General features: G+C 30.9%; 1 protein-coding gene across 2 annotated transcripts in view; it reads left to right on the forward strand.

Moving 5' to 3' along the window:
- LOC142327909 (putative fatty acyl-CoA reductase CG5065) overlaps positions 1-23570 on the forward strand; it is a 242697-nt gene that overhangs the window by 105111 nt on the left and 114016 nt on the right. Inside the window, exons 2-3 of one of the 2 annotated variants that reach the window (XM_075371278.1) lie at positions 10306-10503; positions 16409-16657. In XM_075371278.1, coding sequence (XP_075227393.1) covers positions 10309-10503; positions 16409-16657 — 444 coding nt within the window. In that variant the 5' untranslated portion in view covers positions 10306-10308. The remainder of the gene's footprint in view (positions 1-10305; positions 10504-16408; positions 16658-23570) is intronic. The other variant, XM_075371284.1, reaches the window with a different exon arrangement.

The raw sequence follows: 23570 nt of genomic DNA on the forward strand, positions 1-23570 counted from the left end.
CGTTCGGAAACATTCCTTCCTCCAAGATAACGTTGAACAGGTGTAATAGGTGCTGACGTACCCTCATTATAAAGTTCCCACATATAGTATTTAATCAGATTCAGGGCTAGAAGACTTAAGACGTGCAAGTATATCTCGTAATTCATTCAAGGTTTAAGGGGCGTTCAGATCCTGGTTGATGCTATTACTCCGTCGAAGTATACCTTCAAAACTGAATTCCGGGCTGTTTTTATTTTTCCGAAAATTGTTATTGAGGTTTGAGTCGCTCGAGTTCCGTGAAAACCTGTCACCCTGGATATCTACAATGTTGTAAGTGTTGTGAATTACGCTACCTTTCTCAACCAGATTATGTAAATGATTGGTCTTTTAGGTTCCTTTGATTTTGTTGATCTTGTTACATACCTCACTCATAGGAGTGCATCTATTAAGCGAGGCTAGGAAATTGCACCATTACCTAGCACCTTTACTATCTTTATATATCCTTCTAGCCTTCGAATGTGGTTTTTTTATATTCGACAAAGTTTGCCTCATTCCGATGCCGTTTGTATTTGTTAAAAGAATTCTTTGACGTCTACACCGCTAATTTGCATTCATTTTTCCAGTAGGGAATACCTTTCTCATTAATTAGGAGTCATTAATATATGGGTATATTGAGTTCAGCAGCACACATTACAAGATCCGCAAAGTTCTTAATGTATTAATTTATTTGATCCCCGTCACCTGTTAAATGTAAATCTCCAACGTCTTCAGTAACCATTTCCTTAAATCTATCCCAGTTAGCGAGCTGCAATAGCCACCTAGGGTTCACTTTTATTAGAGTACCGGTTACATTGAAGTGTGTATTTCAATGGGGGTAATGGTCACTGTCGTATAGTTTCTGTAGAACTCTCCATTCATAGAGGTGGGCTGAAAAGGCATCACAAATGGTTAGATCAGTGACAGTAAAAGTCCCATATGAGTTGTGATGTGTATATGAGCCCAGGTTAAGAAAAACAAGGTCCGACCTCTCAAGCAATCTTTCCACTAACTTGATCTTAGCGTCCATCTTATTGCAGCTCCAGCTGATGCTGTGAGCATTAAAATCACCCATCAGTAGAAATGGTTTTGGCAGTGGCCTAACTGCTGATAACTACTACTGTAAACGTCCCAGGAGCAAGCATCAAAGTCACAGCTACAGCTGTGATATATGTCATTGACCTCAATGACATATATCATCAGCAACCCTGATGATCGTCCGATCTAGAGTTGCTGGACAGCGCCCTCTTTTGCGCCTTACTCGGTGCGTCCGGTTGGTAAAGGCTAGGAAAACCGGTCTCTGAAATCCGTTGGTCTGTACTTCCTGGAGACGCTTCTAGGCTGCACATAGATTAGTCATCGTAGATTAGGCCCATGGTGCTTGGTAACTTTGTAAGATCTTCAGCGTGTACGTATACCTGGCGATGGAAACTCAGGACATGTTCGTAGTCCGGTTTTGGGATAACAACACGTAGGGAGGTAATAGCTGACACAAGGCGGATGTAAGAACGCTTAAGTTCTTCCTCTAATACCTCATTCGGTATAACTGGGCACACATTAGAGAGGACTAATTGTTTAAATTTAGTCAACAAAGGGCGAATCTCTGGGGGAGGTTCCCAACATTAACTTTATTGTGCTTATCGGTAATTTATTTAACAAGATCACTATTCGCCAGTTAGCTACACACCCGGTTCATAAAGATCTTAGTTGCATACAAGATATTCTTGGGAGTAGCCAGTTTACGAATGGCCATGATATATGAAATAATCGGAATATCTCCTATGGCATCCAGGCATCCACGATCAGCTGGGCCGAACGTCGAAACAATTGAACTTAGTAGTTTATGTGGAATTATCTATAATTCCACATATTATAGAATATTAATGCCCCAGCGGGCTATTTTAAATATTGTCTAGTACTTACCAGCCCCAAGGCCAATTTGAACACAAATAAAATCCCTTACTGTATCATAAATAAAAAATATATAGGAAATAGGTCACTGAAATAGTACAACTAACATGTCACATAGACTGTAATAGATTTGGTGAAAAATCTGATTATTTAATATTAATTGAAAATAATAATTTAGAATCATATTATTTCTGGATTTTATAGTTTACTTTTTTCAGTTATTCTTGAATATCTATTTACGTTTATATAAATTAAAGTTAACTACAGACTGACTGAAAAATAGACCATCACAAGACCAACATATACACTGAGGCATACATGCCCATTCTTTAATAAATTACAAAAAATTCTCATTCTTTAGTTCATCACTCTTCTGATATTGTCGGACAATATTCTTCCTAAGTCGGAGTTGACCATCATTTCGTGTATTTGGTGTTTGTTGCCAATCATTTAAATCCGCTTTTGTTTGACATAATTCTTCTGATCTTAATTTGTGTACACGTTCTCTAGTTTACAAATTTTCTCTGTCTTTATATTCATTATCCTGTTTTAATCTTTTTATTCTTTCCTTATTCTTACGTTTCTTCCTCTTCATTTTTATCATCTCCTCTTACTTTTTTATTGTTTCTTTGTTTGGACCATTTTCTTCCTGTTTATTTATTTTGGTTTGCAATGTTTTCTTTCTTTTTTCCCTTTATCATTTTCCTTTTTTTATTTAATTATATTGATCTATTGATAATTATTAACATCTGTAAAAAAGTTTTGCAATAAATAATAATTCGATAATAACAATAAAAAAAAAAATATATGAAAAAATTGGAAGTTATTAGTGAAATAACATTTTATGTACTTTTAAAAATGGGTATATGAAATTTAATAGGCGTACAAGGAAGTAATGTGGTATTCACAGATTTTTATTATTAGAATTTATTATTCGATTTTTATTATCAGATTTTTGTTTTTATTTTTGCAACTTAAGTATTATTTTAATTTTGTTAAACATGTTATTAAGGTAGAAAATTTTTTTTTTTATTTTTATTTTTTTATGCAAATAAGTCTAATATTATGTACTCTATTGAAGCCTGTTAAAAAAATATTAGTTTAATACGGTGATTATCGGGCTTAAGATCACAATTAGATTAGTCATTGATTTAATTAAAATTAATTAGACCACTTTTAAAGTTAAATAGAGATTTCATGTAATTTAAATAAAAGATTTTGGGAATTTTTGTCGATATAATTTGTAATCCGCATTTATTACATGCATAAATATGTACTATAGCTTGAACTTTCTTAACTGGCATAAAACAAAAAGACAAACTCTCACTTAATTTCAACGTTATGATTATTTCTTTGAATGATCTGTATTTACTTTTTAAGTACAAAATATCTCGTTATGCACGTTAAACAATTTATACACCACTTTTTGTAGAAAATGAAACGACATTTTATTCGTTTTATTCTGTTGATAGTAGTCATTACCATTAAAGGAAATATGGTACTGTAATTAATTCAATTCTTAAAGTTATAGCAAAACTACTTCATCATCTTCACTAGTATTTTCATGAAGTAATTATCACTCATCCATCAAACCTGCTTGCATTATTACTACTTCATCTCCTTTATATAATTAAATTTAAAAAACCAAGGACGATTTCGAAATAAGCAACATTCACAAATGAGACTTTCTCTACCATATATGCTCAAACACACGCGCGAGAGCGCATTTATTTTTGTTCTACATTAGCTCAACAGTATAGACTGGCAGTTTTCATGAGTCGTCCTATTAAATTCATTTTCCATAAGATTACGGTTACGTCACCATATACTGAAATAGAAAAACTTATTCTTTTTAAAATTTTTAAGGTAGCTCTATTGATTGCCTTTGAACAATTTTAGTTCTCTGGTAGTATTGCTTATTAGATATATTTCTTTATAGATTTTTTTAAATGTCTTGTAAACATTATTTACTAGCAACTTGTTATAGATTTTATTCTTAATTATCTGATGTATTAAATGATTAATAATATCAGATATTTTATTAAATCTAGAAAAAAAATTTATTTGACGTTTAATTTAAATTGGTTTTAGTAACCGTATTTTATCAAGTGGATTTATACAACAAGCATTACAAAATATAAAACAATCAAAAACTGAAAATTAAAAAACTTATTTTCTTAAATAACCAATAAAAGAAGGAATAATTCCAGATATATTGGATGTCGAGCTATTATATTTTGTAATATTATCTTTGCTGTTTGACAATAAATTTAGGGAATTTTTTAATCTGAATAATAAGTATAATGAACGCAAAATGTTTCTTTAAAAAAAAATCTTTAATCAGAAATTTTAAAAATCGTATAGATTATTAATGAATGATAGAATTTGAGTAACTATAATTTTTTATATTACTGAAATGTTGATAATTGTTACTACAGCATTTAAAGAGATACAACGAAACTGAGAGAAAAGAAAACAGAATTTTAAAGAAATCCTATTAAAAATTAACTTTTTTTTATAATTATTCCACACTTTTATGCTTCTTTATCTTTGAACGATAAAAGTTTCAATGGACTTTCTTTAATAACGTTTGCAACATTTCACACAAAACAATATAAAACAAGACAAAAAAATCTGATATGGATCTGCATGACTTCTTTGTACGCCAATTAAATTTCATATAAACATTTTTTGCTGCAGTTTATTTAAACTTATATCATTTGAAATTGAGATATGATCCTCCAATTCTTTAATAATGGGAACAGTTACACATGAAATATTAGGATAGAGTAAAAGTCCCTTTATTAGACGTATAACTTGATCAGTATTATTTGTACCTTCGCGAGTTGCTGATTAACAAAAGTTTCAGATTTCTGGTGTGTGGTATAAATTAAACGTTAATAATAATTAAACTACTCCGTTTAGTGAACTCCTATATACTGGTTACAAAGGTTAATTTCGACCTTACGATGTAAAACATTCAGTTTTTATTAATGGATTATTTGGTGAATAATCAAAAATGAAAAAGAAACAATCACACAGGACAAAGAAAGATAACATGAAGAAATATATTTCATAAAAATGACAAGAAGATGAATATGAAGAGAATGAAAATGTTAAGAACAAGGTAAGAATAAAACAATTAACAGAAGATGATAAATATATAGAGGAAGAAAATGTTAAAACCAAAGAAAGAATAAAAAGATTAAGAGAAGATGATAAGTAAAAAAGAGGGAAGAAAACTTTAAGACCAAGGAAAGAATAAAAAGATTAAAACAGGATAATGAATATAAAGAGAGAGAAAATTTAAAAACTAGAGAACGTGTACACAAATTAAGATCAGAAGAATTATATAAAAACAAAGAGTGATTAAATGATTGGCAACAAAAAACAAATAAACGAAATGATGGTCAACTCCGACTTAGGGAGAATATTTTCCGACAATATCAGAAGAGTAATGAACTAAAGAATAATAATTTTTTGTAATTTATTAAAGATTGGGCATGCATACTACAGTGTATATGTTGTTCTTGTGAGGGTCTATTTTTCAGTCACTCTGTAGTTAACCTTAATGTATATAAAAATAAACAGAAATTCCAGAACAATTAAATAAAATTAAACTAGAAAATCCAAAAATAAGACGATTCTAAATTATAATTTTCAATTAGAATTAAATAATCAGATGTATCACCAAATTTATTACATATATACATATGTAATAATGTCTATTAAATTACATATACATAATTTTAAATGTACATAGAATTTTATTTCACTAATAACTTCTGATATATTTCATTTTTTTTTTTAATACCTCATTTATTGTAAAAGTTTTTTTACTGTCAGAGGTTAATAAATCAATATATTTAAATTAAATAAAAAGAGATAAAGTCGGATTCGTACCGATGTGACTTTCCCTTGTTAGATCTAAATATTTAATTAATTAAAGTTTTATTTAGCTGTAACTCTGGAACCAATGAAAATAAGTACCAGTTATGAGATATCGTTGAAAAGCTCTTAATGAAGGTTTTTACTGCAGTTAAGAAAAGCCAAAAAACAAAATTATTGGATTTTGGGCTTTATTGAACACTTCTGGTCCAGTCGACTGCAATTAAAAGGGAAGGTGCACAACTAGATTTTACAACATTGTTAAATCCAAAATTTCAACATCCTATGGCTAAATAATTTTGTTATATGAGATACTTACGTATGTACAGACGTCACGCCGAAACTAGTCAAAGTGGATACTTCCGTTGAAATCTTAAAACCGATATTTTTCGCAATCACAAACAATACTTCCTTTACTTAGTATAAGGAAGTAAAACTGAAAAGTTTTATTATTACATTTCGTAATCAAAAATGTCTTAGTTCATCTGAAGTAATTTATATAACTACGTAGTAAATTTGTATCATTTTATGATTTTTAACGTGTTAAAAATGCACACTAGAGAATCCATTTGGTTAGAAATTATATTCATATATACATATTTTATACGGATTCACAAGATTTTCCTGAAATTCAAAATTTTCAGATAAACAGCCTACGAATTGAAAAAAATATATTTTGATTACTGAATACTTACTACTAGGGTGTCCCACATAAAACGCAACCCATCAATCACTCATCCATGAAATATCAAAAGTCAAGCTTACTCCCTTATTCGTTACTGAAATGGACTCGTCCAATATCTGAACATCGCGGTGACGCAGTAGAACTACTACCGATAGTAACAACAATGCAATCATAACGTTCAGTGTATTGCAAGAGACAAGATGGTGTTTTCATTGTTGAGTCATACTTCAAAAATAAATTAGGATATTTACCGTTAGAATATTTACCGAATCATTACACGTTATTCTTATCTCGGAAATACATTTTACTGACCGGAATTACCTTTGGTTTCGTGGTTTCCTCGTACATAATTCAAGTCATCCGGATGGCGGGACACATGGGAGTACTGCGATGTTAGTTAAAATTCTCTGAGACATCTCTTTCTACTTGCGTTCAGCACGGTTCAGATTCAGATGTCCACGATAAAAATGAAGCGCTGGCTGGGACTCATCAATTATCTGCGGTTACTGTTCTTCTCGTCATGCGATAAAGAGTGAATTGTTCTCGGAGTTCTTTGCTAAATTATTTTCCGGTTTATCGCAGGGGCGGACTGGAACACGAAGCATCCTATCCCGCTCGAGGTAAGCGTAAAGAACTACACGATGTAGAACGTTAGGAAATTGCGTTCTCAACCTACAACGTGGTCTCAGGATTACAACCTACTTGCCTAAAACCCAACTAAAACTTCGGATTTACTTGACTTCTACATCATTGCCAGTATGTCGTCTATACACATTTCGGTTCGAAATAGTTACGATTCGATTTCCGTCCACTCAACTATTCATCTGAAGTACGACGGTGACAAAGAGGGTGTCAGTTATTCTTCACTACAACAGAATGGACTAGAACTTGTTACAGAGCCCGTTTGAAAATGAGCTAGTAGAACCGATTCCACTGATATGTTCTGACATCGATTATTCCACATATTATTTCACATCTGTCATGCGAGTGGGAGCTTGACTATCAACACTTGAGGAGAGACGTGAGGGTAGGAAACACACGGACTATCCAAGAGACGTTACGGACTTTATTATTATAAAGAGGCGACTCAGGAGGATATAGTAATGCTACAGAAGACCTGAGAACAGAGAATCCTTAAATAGGGCTGCGTGCAAGTTGAAAAGACTGCTGAGGATAATTAGGAATGAGAGTTTTAAAGATTTAGAGAGAATCCTTCCCACTTGGATAGAGATAGAAGCATTAAGTGGAAAGCCACGAGTGATCTTCTACGGTCTAAACCATCACTCCCTCCACTGAAGGCGTCTGTTGGATCACGGATTTAGGAGCAACAGACAAAAGCGGATCTATTTGCTGCACATCAAGACATTTTGCCCTCACGACGGAGGAAATCCTGATGATAAGGAAATTGTTGACTTCTTAAGCTGTCCCATGCTCTTTAAGCCTGCCGATTAGGCCCATCTCAATTATGGATCTGCTTAGTTAAGACCGGTTACACCTGTTACGGATAATCAGACAGACAAACGCTCAAAGAAAGACCCAGTTTTTCCCTTATAACTCAAAAAATATTAGTTACGCTCCCGTTCAAGGCCATCAAATACTTTACCGACCCGTTTAGTGGTATCCTTCGGACGACGCACTTTCCAACAAAGTGGAAGGTGTCTGAAGTAATCGTGATTACGAAGCCACATAAACCTGCGCTAGGCTTGGTATATCTAAGTGACATTTGAACTGGTTCGGTATCAGAGATATGATATACGTCTTTACTATGCCTTAGTGGGAAGGCCCTTCTATTTCTTCCCATAAATTTGTTATGCTACTACTTTGGTTATTTGTATACAATGTTTAATAATATTTTGGATTCTTATTGGCTTGTTTTTTCACTGGACTGATGTGAACTCATGAATCTTTGTGATCCTAGTTAATGTATGCGTGTTTGTTTATATATCTCGTATAGATATTTTAGTTATATATAGATTACATAGATATTTACGTGTGCATGCTTTATTGAGGGTAACCGTTGGAAACTCTTCTTCACATGCTTTTTATAAAGCAATTTACTTATGGTTTCTTAATCGGAACTGTTGCAAATACACGATTTGTAAGACAAAAAAAAATGTATTTTTCCCCATTTTACAAAGATTAAATTACAAATATTTCTCTTCAGAATCGACGTAATAATATTTTAATATATTAATAATAATAAAATATATTTTCAACAAATATGTAGAATATTTGAAATATATTGATCCTCATTATATCATCAAATCTATATCAAAAAGTTTAATATGGATATAAATTAAGTGAGATTAAAATACCATGTTAGAAGAAGAGGCCAAATTAGTGGGAATTTGTGCTCGGCCGATTACAAACAGTACAAAACAAGAAGATCACTGTTTCCAGAAAGGAACTCTAGAAGAGTTTGAGACGATCGGTCTAATAATCTAAATTGCTCTTTATTCGAATAGCCAATTCTCTCATCTTTAAACCATAAAGTCCCAGACAAATTTTAAGTTAAAGTTTACCCCATCCGGTAAATTAAAAATTATAAAATCATAATAGCTTAAAGTAGCTCTTGAAAAATTATAAAGCATTCCAAACAACATTTATAAAGCATTTCACTTGTTTATAAATTGCACTACAATCCACAAGAATGTCTTCTTTGATCTCAAAATTCCTTTAGAAGCCTAAGTAATAATGCTGGTTGTATAAGTTTCCTTTAGTTAATAATACTAATAATAACATGAAAACCTTTATTAACTTAACATTTTATTATTAGTAATACATATCCTGAAATCAGTAGAACTGGAAGTTTTTCTATTTAATAATGAACTAAATTAAGTTAAAGAACTGAAACTGATTTAAATACATAAAATTAAATATTTTGTCATTTAGGGTGTTATAAGGGGTATGAAACCAATAGCCGCATGGATCCTGGTATTATTATTGTTTCTGAAGGTAAAAAAAAATGTTTAACGTCGTAATATTAAAATATTTTACTTCAGTAAAATATGTAATAAGGCGTTCCATAGGAGTTACGGTATTTTAAAATGTGTTAACCTTAGACTTCTGGTGCCGTAGAACTCCAAAATTATGTTACCATAATCGGTTTTGTTGTAGTTAGAATTTACCTTCTATTTGCATATTATTAATCAAATTACAATGAAGGAATCCAAAGGAGGCTAATTAAGTTATTAGGGGGGGTCAGACTACATAAACAACACAAGGAAAGATTTAGCTTTAAAACAGTATAGGAATTTTCTTATCAGTTCGGTAGTTCCGTAAATTACGAACAAACGATATTCTGTGAATAATCTTGCAGCTATTCTATATTCTTAACTTTCGATATTAATACATTACTGCAGCTAGCTATTGGTCATTAAATTTGTGTATACTGTTACAACAATATTTTCTATGAATTGGTTTCAAAATTATGCTTTTTGTTTTTTACTTGCACATTTTTGAATCTTACAATTTTAATTTCTATTTTACGGTTTAATAGAGTAAACACTTTTTGTAACTTCAACTTTATCGTACACATTTTGTTTTATACATATATATTATATTCTCAGTATTGCTTACGAAAACCCAAAGAAAAACTAAACTTTATTATCGTTTTAAACTACCTATAGAAACTAACGAGATACGGCAGTATATTACTACCGTAGTAATATTGTACTGCAATAGTAGATTGAGGTGCTGACTACATCATTATCTCAATCAATAATCAAATTATTACTGAATTATAAACAATAATATTTGCTAGAAGTAATATTCTTCTTTAAAAACGATTTTTGAATTTTTTTCAGAAAATGGATGTTAAGGATATAGAAAATTTTTACGCCAATAGGTCTGTATTCATAACAGGAGCGTCAGGATTTATGGGAAAAGTGCTTGTGGAAAAGCTGTTATACGGATGTCCATCATTATCACGTATTTATATTCTGCTGCGACCAAAGAAATGTGTTTCAATTTCAAGTCGACTCGACGCGATGTTTCGCACTCCGGTAAGTAGGAGTAGCAAAATGGTACGTTTAGAATTTAGTAAGCTTTACTGACAATAACTCCTTAAGCATTTTGTGTGTGTGTGCGCGCGCGTTGATACGAGCATTTGAATGTGGTGGCTTGAGGTGTAGGTTAGTAGTTAAGATCGCGTGTTTTGTATTTACTTAAATATTATCACCGACTCTTGAAAAACTTCCTATGCTACGTTGGCAAAGTTATTTTTCATCGTAACTGCCAATAGAAAAACTTTCCGAAAGTGTTGGGTTACCGTCTTAGAAAAAAGGATCCAAATCTTTATCAAATATATTTTGTAAAGAACTGTATTTCAATAAACTTCTAAACTATTGCGTTTGTACGTATTTAGTTTCTCTGGACATTCATACAGTTTTACTCAGAATCAAATTCTGTACAAGTTTTTTGTTAAAGGTTTTATGTGTTTATTACTCATTTAATAAAGTTATCTTACGCCAAAAATAGAATAGTGTGATTTTCGATCCCAATTCTTTATCTTTTACCTCAATTTTTTTTTAAACTACTAACAATAGAGTTCTGGCAGAAATCGTTTACTTTTTTTCAGTTTTTCAGGTCTGATTTCATATAAAACAACGAAATCGATCCCTTGATTGAGGTGCCAAGAATTATTACACTCAAGTTTAATTTTATCTAAGGCGCATAGATCATTTTAATTTTACCCAAGTTTAAATTAAACTTAAAGCTTTAGTAAACTTAATCTAACATGGGTTTAATTTTATCCAAAGCGAATCTTTCGCCAACCAACATTCGCTTACGAAGCGTTTCTGAACCTATATTTGAACTTTCTTCTATATTTTCAACAGTAGAACATGTACTGAGAGTTTGTTACATTCGTCACGAATAACTGTGCGTATGTATTTCCAGTACAATATTTTTTTTTATATGAAGACAATTGTTTTAAAAATGTTAACAATTTTTTGATGAAATAGAATCTATAACGATTGCATGAATGTTCATAATGCTATTTATTAATAGTACTATACGGAAATAACATAAAAATATATTTACAAAATTGGATTTACCACCTCTACAGGTAACTCTACCCTTAGTTTTTTATAATTAAAGAAATAAATAATTGCTAGGTAGTATGAGGTTTTAATTAAGCGATGTGAACTCTTTTTAATTTATTTGACCATGATGAATCAAATCATTTTATAAAATAATTAGATAACTTTGTCGTTATTAGCATAATGTCAAAGTAACCTCTTTTACTAATAAAGTTAGATTAGAGAATTACACAATTGCGAATGCTGTTTGAGTTTTTTCGAAAACTAATATCAATAAATGTATATATTACGGTAAAACTAATATATTTACTGTAACGACTCTACTATGGTGGCGTAATTGTTTTTCCATTAATATGATTAATAATACTTATTGCATGTGGATTATTATATACAGTTACATGTTTTTTGTATTTAAACATTTGCATAATTACTTTTAAAGTTATCCTGAATGGGATTTGTAAACTATTACATAATATCTGTAAACTATTATAAAATTGTAAACAAATTTAATTTAAGTATTATCAATTGTTTTAAATACGTAGCAGTAAATTTAAAGCACTGAAAAAACAACAATAGGGCGAATGAAGTAGTTTCGTGTATATCACTGAGGACTTCTTATCGTATTTTTAAAAATGAAGTGGTAGTAGTTTCTCACAAAATTTCACGACGAAAAGCTATATAACGTGTAATCCGCTAATCCACTGCCAAGTTATTTTTTCATTTACTAGCATTGTGTAGCGTTTATAATAAATGACATACGAAACACTAAATCCACGGTATGTGATGTAAATCATATTATCATATATTTTAAAATACTCATAAATAATAATTACAATGACATAACCATCATTAATAACAATATTATCAGTAATATCACAAATTTTACTCTTTCTGAATGATAGCGGATCTGAATGTGGTGACCTATTCCGTTAAAAATTATATGGTCCATATCAATTAATATATCCGATCTCGGTCGATTTTCAGTACAAATTGCTTATATTGTTTGTTATTTAATTTCTTGTTTTAGGCGTAGGTAGAGCTGATGATAAATTGTACGGAAGGAGTGTGCAGTATAGTTACTAAAATATTTATTGTAATTTGTAAAAAAGCCGAATCGGTAGTGCGGGAAAGAAGATAAACGGCAATGACAAAGATGATACGATGACTAGAGTTCAGCTTTGATGGCTCCTGTTGCTAATAAAATTTTCATTGAAGTATATCTACTTTAAAAACTTGTAAGCAGAATACCACTGTCTGTCAGGAATATGTTAAGGAAAATAAAAGAAATAAAACCTCGTCGTAACTCCTTTCAGTCTAAGTAACAAACTCACGTAACTCATTTTTACTTGCTCCCTCTCTTTATAAAGTCATTTTCTCACTCCCTTATTTTCACTTTTTCATCGTAAACTAACTTCGGTACTTATCATCCCGTAATTACAAATATCTTCCATTATACTGCGCTATCTCTAGGTATGAAATGACATTAATCATATAAAACGCAATCATACTACCTGTGTATATTACGGGTGATTTCTAACTAATAAAATATAGATCCATTGTGACAACTTCATCCATGTTTGGGTCCGGCAAGACTTTAATTAGAACTTTTAAAGGATACGAAAATATTTTTATCTCAAAAAATACAAAAGGTTAAAAAGTCATTATTCTCTAAATTTTACAAGTATTTTAAAACTATACAAAAAACTTACAACTTTGTAATTATTGTAATGACATTTTGTCTGTCATTTTTTATACTAAACAAAATATTTTAATATACTACCTTCTTAATACTGAACCACATAATACATTGGATTCTTTTGTTGTCTTCCTACCTTTCTTGACATTTTAAAATTATACACTCTTCAGGAAATGTAATTATAAATTTTTACGAAATTTGCGTTTATGTACATTTCTTTCAAGGATTAAAATATCCTTTCATTTTCATCCCCAGAGAGAAAAATTTACAAAAAAGATTTATTTTAAAAGGACAGCACTTAAATTAAATTTTTAATGTGTAAATCCTACTGTAAATTTCACGGTCTTTTATATGCCTGATTAATTTCCATATTTTCACAAACGGTAGAACGTAATTTCCAGACGAAAGTAAAATTATAAATAAATTATTAAAGATTTATTATCTTTGCTGTTAGCAACAAAGTTCTAGGATGTTTTAATCGAAGATTATTTTTTTTAAATTAAAATTTTAAAACCTCATCTCAAACTTATGGTTTTCTCTGTGAAATAGAGCACGAATTATAAATATCATTTGTATACAATCTACTTTAAAAAATTTTCTAAAAACATCATTAAAATGTTATGAATTTAACTATCGGCATACAATCATTTCTTCTCATTAAAATTTCCATCTTCATCAAGTTTATGTTTATGTTTACAAGATCCCCTTGTGATTTAAACTGAATAATCTCATTAATATTTTTCGTTTGATTTTTTTTTTAATTGAAAAATTCAGAAAATGTATAAGTTAAGAAAAATCACCTTCTACATTTCCTGCTGCATGGAAACGTTAATCACCATAATTCAGTAATTTTAAGCGATACACAATCTGCTGTATATAAAGTATTGTCTTTTTCAGAAAATGCTATACCCAACCGGTTACATAGAGCAAAACTTTAGAAATGAATAACATTTTTTCTATTTAAACAATAATTAAGAATAGCTATAAAGAAATTATTAAATAAATACAAATACAAAATCAATAAAACTACAACACTTGAAATCCAATAAAAAAAAAATTGTTTTGTATTTATAAATATTAACTGCAAACCAAAAACCTAAAACGTAATACGACTTTGCTTCGAGCAGCCAAAGCTGAAAACAAAATTTAACTTTACTCTACATAGACTAGTCTCCAAATCCTGCTTGACTTTATATATGTGGGTCTTGACAAAGTTTTACCTTTATGATGATAGTCTGAAGGATTTTGGAGCGTATTTTAATTGATATGTTACTTGTTATTTTGTTATCAGTTTATCATAGCCCATTTGATGTATTCACGCAGTCGATTCTTTTATATTCTATTTGAGATTCCTAAATTAATTCCTAGAACATATCTGGGGATTAGATATCGGTAATCAATTAAAAATTTTTTTTCCCGCATAATTATTAAAATTTACATCAAATCACTGACTTGTATGCAGTTCAAAAGCGTTACCGATATTAGCAATTAATCAGCTTCTATTTTAATTGTTCGGTTGAAAAATATTGAATCTATTGTCTTTGTCATAAAATCGCAAACCTAATTTCTGTTTTGGTGGATATAATGAAACTAATGTAATAAATGGTAACTTTCTGCACAATATCAATATTAATTGTTGTAGCCTTTTAAGTGAAACAAGGCTTCATTAGAATAAAAATTAAGTCTAAATATGAAACATAGTTATGAAAATTATGCATGAACTATCGGCCTGGTGGTGGTTAAAACGCATCCAGACTGTTTTTCGGTTGTAATTGATTTTTTAATTGATCTTTATAAAAAGTTTGTTTTGTCATTCGGATTTACTGGTCAGTCTTCATAACCGAATTTCGTAGTGATCATTGTTGTTGATTGAAGATAGTAATTTTTTATTCATCAACCCCCATGGATAACAAAATCATTGAACCAACGTATATTCTCTAATCGGTATATCATGAAATGGATTCATATCTTTTTGATTTGCATACAATGAACTTTTTAAATATTGCATGTAAAAATATAAAAATCTTAGCTACAAAGAATATATATTTCAATTAGCAATTACTAAATTGAAGTTCCCCGTTTACATCCTGGCCTTTCAATATCATTTTACAAACAATTACTTATTAAATAAGTATTATTAAATACTTATAGTATTTAATACTATGGTAGTATTAAATTATTTATTAAAAAAGTACTATTTAACAAACAGTGAAGTTTTATAATTGTTGATCTGTAGGTTTTTCATGATTATCATTCCTAGTAATTACCAATTCAACACTGGAAGTGAAACATGTAATCTTAGCTGTAATTAGAAATGACAAAGATTCTAATTGCATTTCAGCTGGATTGCTTAAACATCTACGCTATCGCTTTTTATAAAATGGATGTAACTGTGAATAAATTCTTAGTATTAGAAAATGTAATGATGGTTAAAATTTTACGCTTTTTCCTCAATGAAAAAAACATGAATTTTAACGCAATTGTAATTGTTATATTTGCATTATAACAAGCAATAAAACCCGAAAATTAGCTACCTGTACTTTTTATTAAAAAAAAAAAAAACTGATTAATTTTCAGTTGAGAACTAAAATTAATAAATGTTGCTATACAGCAGTAAACGTAATCATCGAGTTGACCTTGTTTTGATGTTTATAATTACATCCATTCATGTTGTACAGTAATTAATCATATTAATCAACTTCATTGCAAACTAATATTGAGGAACTATTATTATTCCATGTATATATAATAGAATTACTAATATTATAATGCATAAATGATGAATGTACCCACTTTTTTTTTTACAACACAGCAATTTATCGGTCCCTACACTAAATAAAGGATGGTTTTATACTTTGTTGTTTTTCGTATTATTATATACCTTCAAAAGATTAAACTGCGGTAGTAAAATAATTAGTTTAACAGCTGTTGTACAATATTTCCACAATGTATTAACTACTTTAATTAAAATATGTTACACGAATTTTTATACTCGTTGTTTTCTAAATATTCTGTGTACAAAAGAATTACAGGACTAATATAATTACATTTACGAATATGGCATATATAATACTTGCGAATGCGTTAACTAGCTCATGAGAACGTGAAAGTATATAGCCTGTAGTGAACAAGAACTTTTTTTATAAGGCTTTTTTTTGGTTTATTTTTCAGTTATTTAGTAGAGTTCGTAAGACCGATCCAAAGTTACTACAGAAAGTTATACCTATCAACGGTGATGTAAGCTTACCAGATCTTGGAATAGACAAAAAAGACAGAATAAAACTCACGCAAGAAGTATCTATTGTATTCCACTTTGCTGCTTCTCTGAAATTAGATGGAAAATTGAAAGAATTAGTTAATATCAATCTGACTGGAACACAAAGAGTAATAGAACTATGTTATGAGATGTCTCAGCTTAAGGTAGGTGTAATTATCCATGGTGTAACATATAACAATAATTATAAACAGAGATTAGTAATTTGATTAAGAAATTGACAACGTAAGGGTACAGTGATGATAAAAATTTGTTTTTAAATAATTTATTACTGAATAGATTTTATTTTTATACTTTTGGAGTTCTATGGTAATACTTGCAATTTTAGGAGGAAGATCAAGTGATTTGACAGGTCAATTAAAAATTTTAAATTAACGTGAAATCAAAACCGTAACTGAGTTTGGATAACATAGTATTTATCATAATAAAAATCTAATTAGAATTTAATTGTAATTTCGTTAGCTTTTTATACCTTAAACTAACCTTTTCTAATCCAAGACCTCAAACATTGGTGTTAAACGTCAACATTATGCAAAAATATATAAACAGGCAAACAACACTAAGCGTAGTTATATGAATACGTTTATACATAAAATAATTTTTTATTCCTCGATTATCTCCAGTCTTACGTAATTGAATAGTCTTAGAAAAACACCTTCATTTTAAGCTTCTGTAAAGTAAGCTTCTAGCAAAGTAGAAACTGCGCCTAAACACGTAAATTATTTAGCTATTAACCTTCTAGCCAGTAGTAAAGACGTAACAAGGCTAAAATGAATCCAAAAGTTGGACGTAGGTGACTTTATTTGATTTGAGTTGGAGCTGCATCAACTGAGTGTTACCCATCTACTCTAAGTAGTTCGCATTATAGTGCAACCAAATCATCTGAACATTGACGTGGTGTTCTCCAGCTCGTATCTTGATCGATATCAAGAACGGACGAGATCTACTGCCTCGGTAGGCATCATAGCTCTTCGCATTTTCTTATCTCTGAACAAACAATTACCTCCCAGTTGTTACTGTTACTCAGTGTTATTACCCTCCTTAGCGGCCTTCTCTCGTAAATTACTGCTTTAGTCTTTGTGGGTATCATAATAAGGACACAAATCCGGTAATCTTAAAAGAAAAGTTTTATAACATTGTAGGTAGCGTTAATCCAGATGCTATTCTTTATACAGACGGCTCTAAACACGATAATTCTGTTAGTTGTACTTTTGTGATTGGCAATAGAACATGCATGTTTGATCTTCCCAGCATCGCTTGTGTTTTCTTCCCGGAGCTGTATGCTATTAATAAAGATTTAATGATACTCGTACTTAGACAACATATCGACACGTTTCTGTTCCGATTCAGTGAGTGCCTTGCAGGCGATTAGTGAAATGTACTCCAGATACGCTGTTGTGTGTGAGACACAGTCTATTATTTGTGAAATGATTCAACGTAACACAAGTGTGAGCATCTGCTGGATACTCAGCTACATTGGAATTTCAGGCAATGAGAGCGCGGATACCGCGGCAAAAGTGCTTGTTTGCAGCCCCCTGTCACTAATCCCTTTGTTTCTGAGGAACTTGTCTGTTTTCTTAAGAGATGTTCGTTATGAGTAGCAAAGGGAATGGAATGCTAGCACCAATAATAAATTTTATCCAGTTAAGAGCACTGTGTCACGTCACCGTAGAACTCTTCATGCAGGATTAACCGTCGAGAGAAGTTAATTTGCTAATTAATTGCCATTTGCTAATGGGGCACACTAGACTCACTCATGGACATATCAGGATCCATGAGCATTTCATGACATCGATGCAGTCGATGTTCGTTTTGACTGCCAGTTAACAGTATACCACATCCTTGTAGCTATGTCTTTTATGTGGCATTTTGTCGGAAATTTAAATTAGGTGATAACATTCGAAATATTTTAGGAAACAATATAACAATTTTATTGAATGACTTACTATTTCTTAAGATCATGCTTCTGTATTCTAATAATTGATGAGTACTATAATTTGTTTCGTCAATTTATGCCATTTGGTGTAAGCCACATGATAATTTCTTGTTTTATATAATTAAATTTTTACTACTGAATGTCATTGTGTTTTTATTCGCCTTTAGCAAACGGCATAGGCAGAATAAATTTATGTTGTATCGTATGAGGAATATTTTTTGTCAGATGTTGCTCGTTTTAACTGTTGATTTTATTTGTTTTGTATTACTGTTATTTAATTTTCAAGTTAAATTGTTGAATTTACAAAAATAAAATAGATTACGTTAAATTGTTTCCTATAGTAATATTGTGTCCGGGCGCTGATAAAGACACTTTGTTATGTGGTTAGAAAAAATTTTTAAATCTTCTATCAAAACTGAGGTAAAATATTCCGTAGCATTTTCGATATCAGCAGAACATTTCAGCAGTACAAGTACAACCACCTTGTCCTCTGCCAAGCTTCCCAATCGGTCCTGTTGTTATGAAGGACCTTTTTCTTATCATTTTCGTATTAACGGTAAGCATGAGAGGGGAATGGTTACACGTCGAATCGTAGCCGTTTCTAACTTCGGTTTTTCTAACTCAGTGATGATGATATTCCTGAAGTGATATAGATCTCCAACAAGATTTCGATCTTTGTCGGATCCGACGGCCAATAAGTTGGTTGCATCCCAGAGATCACATTGAGGTGCACGTTAACGATGCAACCCTTTAAATTCCTGCTTCAAGTAGTTATTAGTCGAAAGCCCCATAAATTATGTTCCAGTTTTCGTGTTCCAGTCACATCCTACGATAAAACTGGATCCAAGCGTTGAAAAGAATTCAGAGAATAAGCCACCCGTGATCATGTGGCGAGGAGGAAAGTAAATCACGGACAGTCTGAGAGGCCCAATCCAATCTAGGATCTCAACCGTAGTCACCTGTTGTGATCTGACCCGTAATCTGGTAGATGGTGATGTTTTATCCCATTTCTGATGAGCACTGCCGTAACTTCATGCGCTCTGTCATCAGGATAATTAGTCGTAAGTCTAAATACCCATTAAGATGAAAATAACTATGATTAATGAAGTGTGTATCAGAGAGAAGAACAACACCTAATAACTTGGTCATTATTAAAACGCCTAGTTCCTGCCCACAATCAGCAAGGATATTTCAGATATTTGATGTTTCGCGTAGCGACTCTCAAAAATCTACATCAATAGATTTCATCGATCACCTTACTAATCAAATTAATTAGATTACTTATTTGCTACACTAGAAATTCTACGTTATTAGTTAGTCATTGTAGCTTGTCTTTGGTATCACCATGGATGTCGCGCTCGACAGCCGCGGAGTAAGATTGAAGATAAGCGTTAACATGTGTAGTTGAATCCCTAGTTGCTTTACCTAAAAGAAGGAGAATTTATACTGCCCAAGTCAAAGGAAGCGATCCATTTGTTTGAGTCTCGAGTAGAGTAGATTATTCATTAAATAATAAAGTAAAGGCTTGTGTTTTTTGCTTCTGTTTTCTCTCTGTGATTTCTTTATAAACCCCGCAACATCTATAATTAGTGGGGTGGTCTGATTGGTAGCCGGAGTATTTTTACCTTGAGGGCAATATGCAGTTGTATAGCTCACTTAACATTTAACACAACAGCAAGGCGGCCTCTTGCAATTGTTCTTTGTGAGGCGGTACTATTGGCTTCACATGCATTCCACTATTCCAGGAGGTTTTCTGGGTGTCTCAAACTTAACCCCACATTTTGCAATGTATCTTAAGTTAAACACTTCTTTGTTGTTATCTTTGGGCTACAGGTTGATGAACCACGTGTACAACATGTTGACCACAGTTCCTTTGTTACCCGATAACGGGCATTGACTATGCTTCAGGCTATTTGTCCGTGTTCCTCAATTTCTCCCTTGATATCTATAGGAACCGATAAGTGTAAATTCCTCAAAACAACGCTAAAAGCTCTCTCTTCTTTCCTCGTAAACGTGTGACCAATCAAATTGTGTGTTCACGGACCAAACCAATTTACCTTCTTGTGCTCGTTAACACCCTTCGAGATCACACGCTGTTGCTTCGAGCTAATTACGTTTATACTGTAGCCACATTTACTAACCACCGTTTGTAATAACTCAGACAGCATTTTTGATTCAGTGTAATATCCGTGATGCCATATAGATCTATCGACGGGGCCTAATAGAGTTCATTTGAGAAGCCTCAATGTTATCCTCCATCGGGAGGTCTTGGTAACGATTTTATTCATTAGGGATTTCAACGGCAGATCGCGACTCTTGAGGTATTCATTTTCTTGAAGGTATATCTTTTTAACTTTTTATAATCCAATATCGATTGCTAAAAGAAATAATCAAAAACATAAAAGTTCATTAAACGTGCTTATTTAAGATAACTACAATAATAATATTAATTATAGTAAAATATTAAAAATCTTTAATATCTAAACCCTTATTAGGAATATCGTGATAATTCTAATTGGAAATAATGACCAAGCCTCTATGGTAAAAATATGCAGTTTTATTAAAATCTGACCTGTAGTTTTTGTGTGGTTTACCCACAGAGACGACCCTAGTTATCATTTAGAATTATATATAAAATATAATTCTTCTTCTTATAGTGCCTGTGCTTGTAGATTATTACTTGTTACGTCTACGGATTACTAGGTCAGGTCCTGGAGTAAATAGAATCCGAAAACAGAATTGTGGACGGAGGAGTCGATAGCATTTAAAATAACTGGTTCGATTCTGACTCAAACTCGTCAGTTTGAGTTCCTTTCCCTGGGGTTGTCCCCCAGGGAAAGGAAAGCTCTACGTTTTGCTTCAATCCGACATACAAAATACTAGATAAAGAAGAGTATGTGTTTAGAAAGAGAGTAATAAAATTATCTTTGCTTTTTAGTCGAATTGGACGAGAAATTTATCACAAGCCCTGTAATAAGTGTTAAAATAAATCTCAAATTAAAATGACTTTGAATCAAATAGGAGAAAGAATAATTAAAACTTAAGGTAAATTTTCACAAACTACTTTAGGAAATTTATAACAACACACCTATAGTTACTTAGTTTGGAAATAGTAAAAAGTGCGGAAGTTAAAAACTTCTCGATTCTTGTTATGGATTGAAATATATATTTTTTAAATTTAAGATGTACGATGTAACACGTTATTAAAATTAAAACTATAGCGCAGAAGAAAAAAAAATATAAAAAAACACATCAATCAATTAAACTACTCTTAAGAAAAAGGTTACTACAAGTTTTTATTTCTCCAGATATACGAGTAATACTCACCTCTGTATTACTTTGCTATTGACTATCTTGTTTTTCATTTGGTAGAAAATTTTACAGGAAGGTGAAACTACTTATTGTTAAAATTTCATTTAATTTGATGTTAGTATTGATATCCATAGATAAATTATCATCGCCAAAAGATTAAAAATTATCTTTTATTCATAAAACAAAAATTACCTATTGACTAATTAAATTTCCTGAATTTATTACTTATTAAAAAAAATTAAAGATATTTTAAAAGGTAATGTAGATGTTTGTTGTTATTTCTCAATGTAGTATTTCTCTAATAGCTGTTTTGATAATCAGTAAATATCAGCCTTTATTCCTGTAATTCTTGTCGTATATGATTACCGGATTAATGCACATTTACATATTAAAAACAATAGTAATCCAAATTCCATTAAAAATAAGATTTTGGCCTCATTAGTAATCTTGAGGTGTTACAAACTGGTAAATCCATTATTCTTTTGTAATACTTCAGAATTTCAATTATGGAAACAGTTGAGAGTTTGAAAGTTTGATTGATCGCACATTCTACTAGTTCTAATAGAGTATATAAGATTAACAGATTTGTGTATAAAACAATACGCTTTTCAATTGAATAAATTTTTTTTTTAACTAAACAAATCAGCAGTGGGTTCTTTTGCGCTCCTTGGATTCTTAGTTAATAATTTCATGGTAACTTAAAAATAAAAATTAAAACTAAATTCCGGTTTATCCTACGAGTTAGGCTGGATACGTGGGTGAGGTTTTACTCTTTTTGATACTTCTCGTCACATTAAGAGTTTTATTAAAAATTGAAACTAAATTAACAAAAGCGTAAAATTTATCGATTAGATTTAAAGAAAACAGATTTCCTTTTCTTTTGCATTTAATAAAACTCACTATTAATAATTTTGACATATAAATGACTGTATGATATTTAAAACCTATTTTAGTCTTCTGGAATTTTCAAGACAAACAGGTATCAGCGCAATGATTTATTGTTCACGTAGGTCAAATTCCCTGTTTAGATGGTTATTAAACCTTTAATAAAACATGGCGAGAGAGTTAGATAATTATTCTGCCCTACACCTCAAAATATGGATGGAATAATGAAGCACAAGCAATAATAGAATATAATTTCTCACTTTCTAAACTGATCATTAGTTCTTTACTATTCTGTTATAATTATGCTAATTTAATATAACATACCGATAAACTTTCTTGCTACTAATTTACTTTTAAATCTATCACAATCAAATAATATTACCATAGTTAAATTATTCAAATCGTTGCATAATTTATTTTTTCAAATTAACTTTGCTTCACTTATGGTATTAAAGAATTTAAAAAAATATTTTTTTAATGAAAGCTGTAATATTAAAAAAAAAAAATATCGGAATCAGAGATTACTTTCCATTAGTAGTTATTGGTGAATTAAACTGATGAATGAACAGAAATTCAACGTACAGAAATATTAAATAAATTAAAAGTTGTAAAGTGCATACGTTAACTTAGTTATCTCTATTTTTATTAGGCTTGCTGAAATAAATGGACTTAGGCAATGGAATCATTTATTTTTAGTAGGGCTTGATTTTTTGCATTATACTAGGTTGTTTTATTTACTCACCTACATTTATGCCGAGTTCTAGAACTGAATAAACTACTAGGCTACAGTAACCAACTGTTAATTATGTTAAGAACTAAGTTGTTGTTTTTGAAATTAATTTCGAAGTGCTTTACCTTTTTATTGGTTTTAATTTGTAGTCAATTACCCTCTTCAATTTTAGCTATCATGGTTCAACGAAAACTTA

The sequence above is a fragment of the Lycorma delicatula genome, chromosome 1 (genome assembly GCF_047948215.1).
Source record: "Lycorma delicatula isolate Av1 chromosome 1, ASM4794821v1, whole genome shotgun sequence".
NCBI classification, from domain to species: Eukaryota; Metazoa; Arthropoda; class Insecta; order Hemiptera; family Fulgoridae; genus Lycorma; species Lycorma delicatula.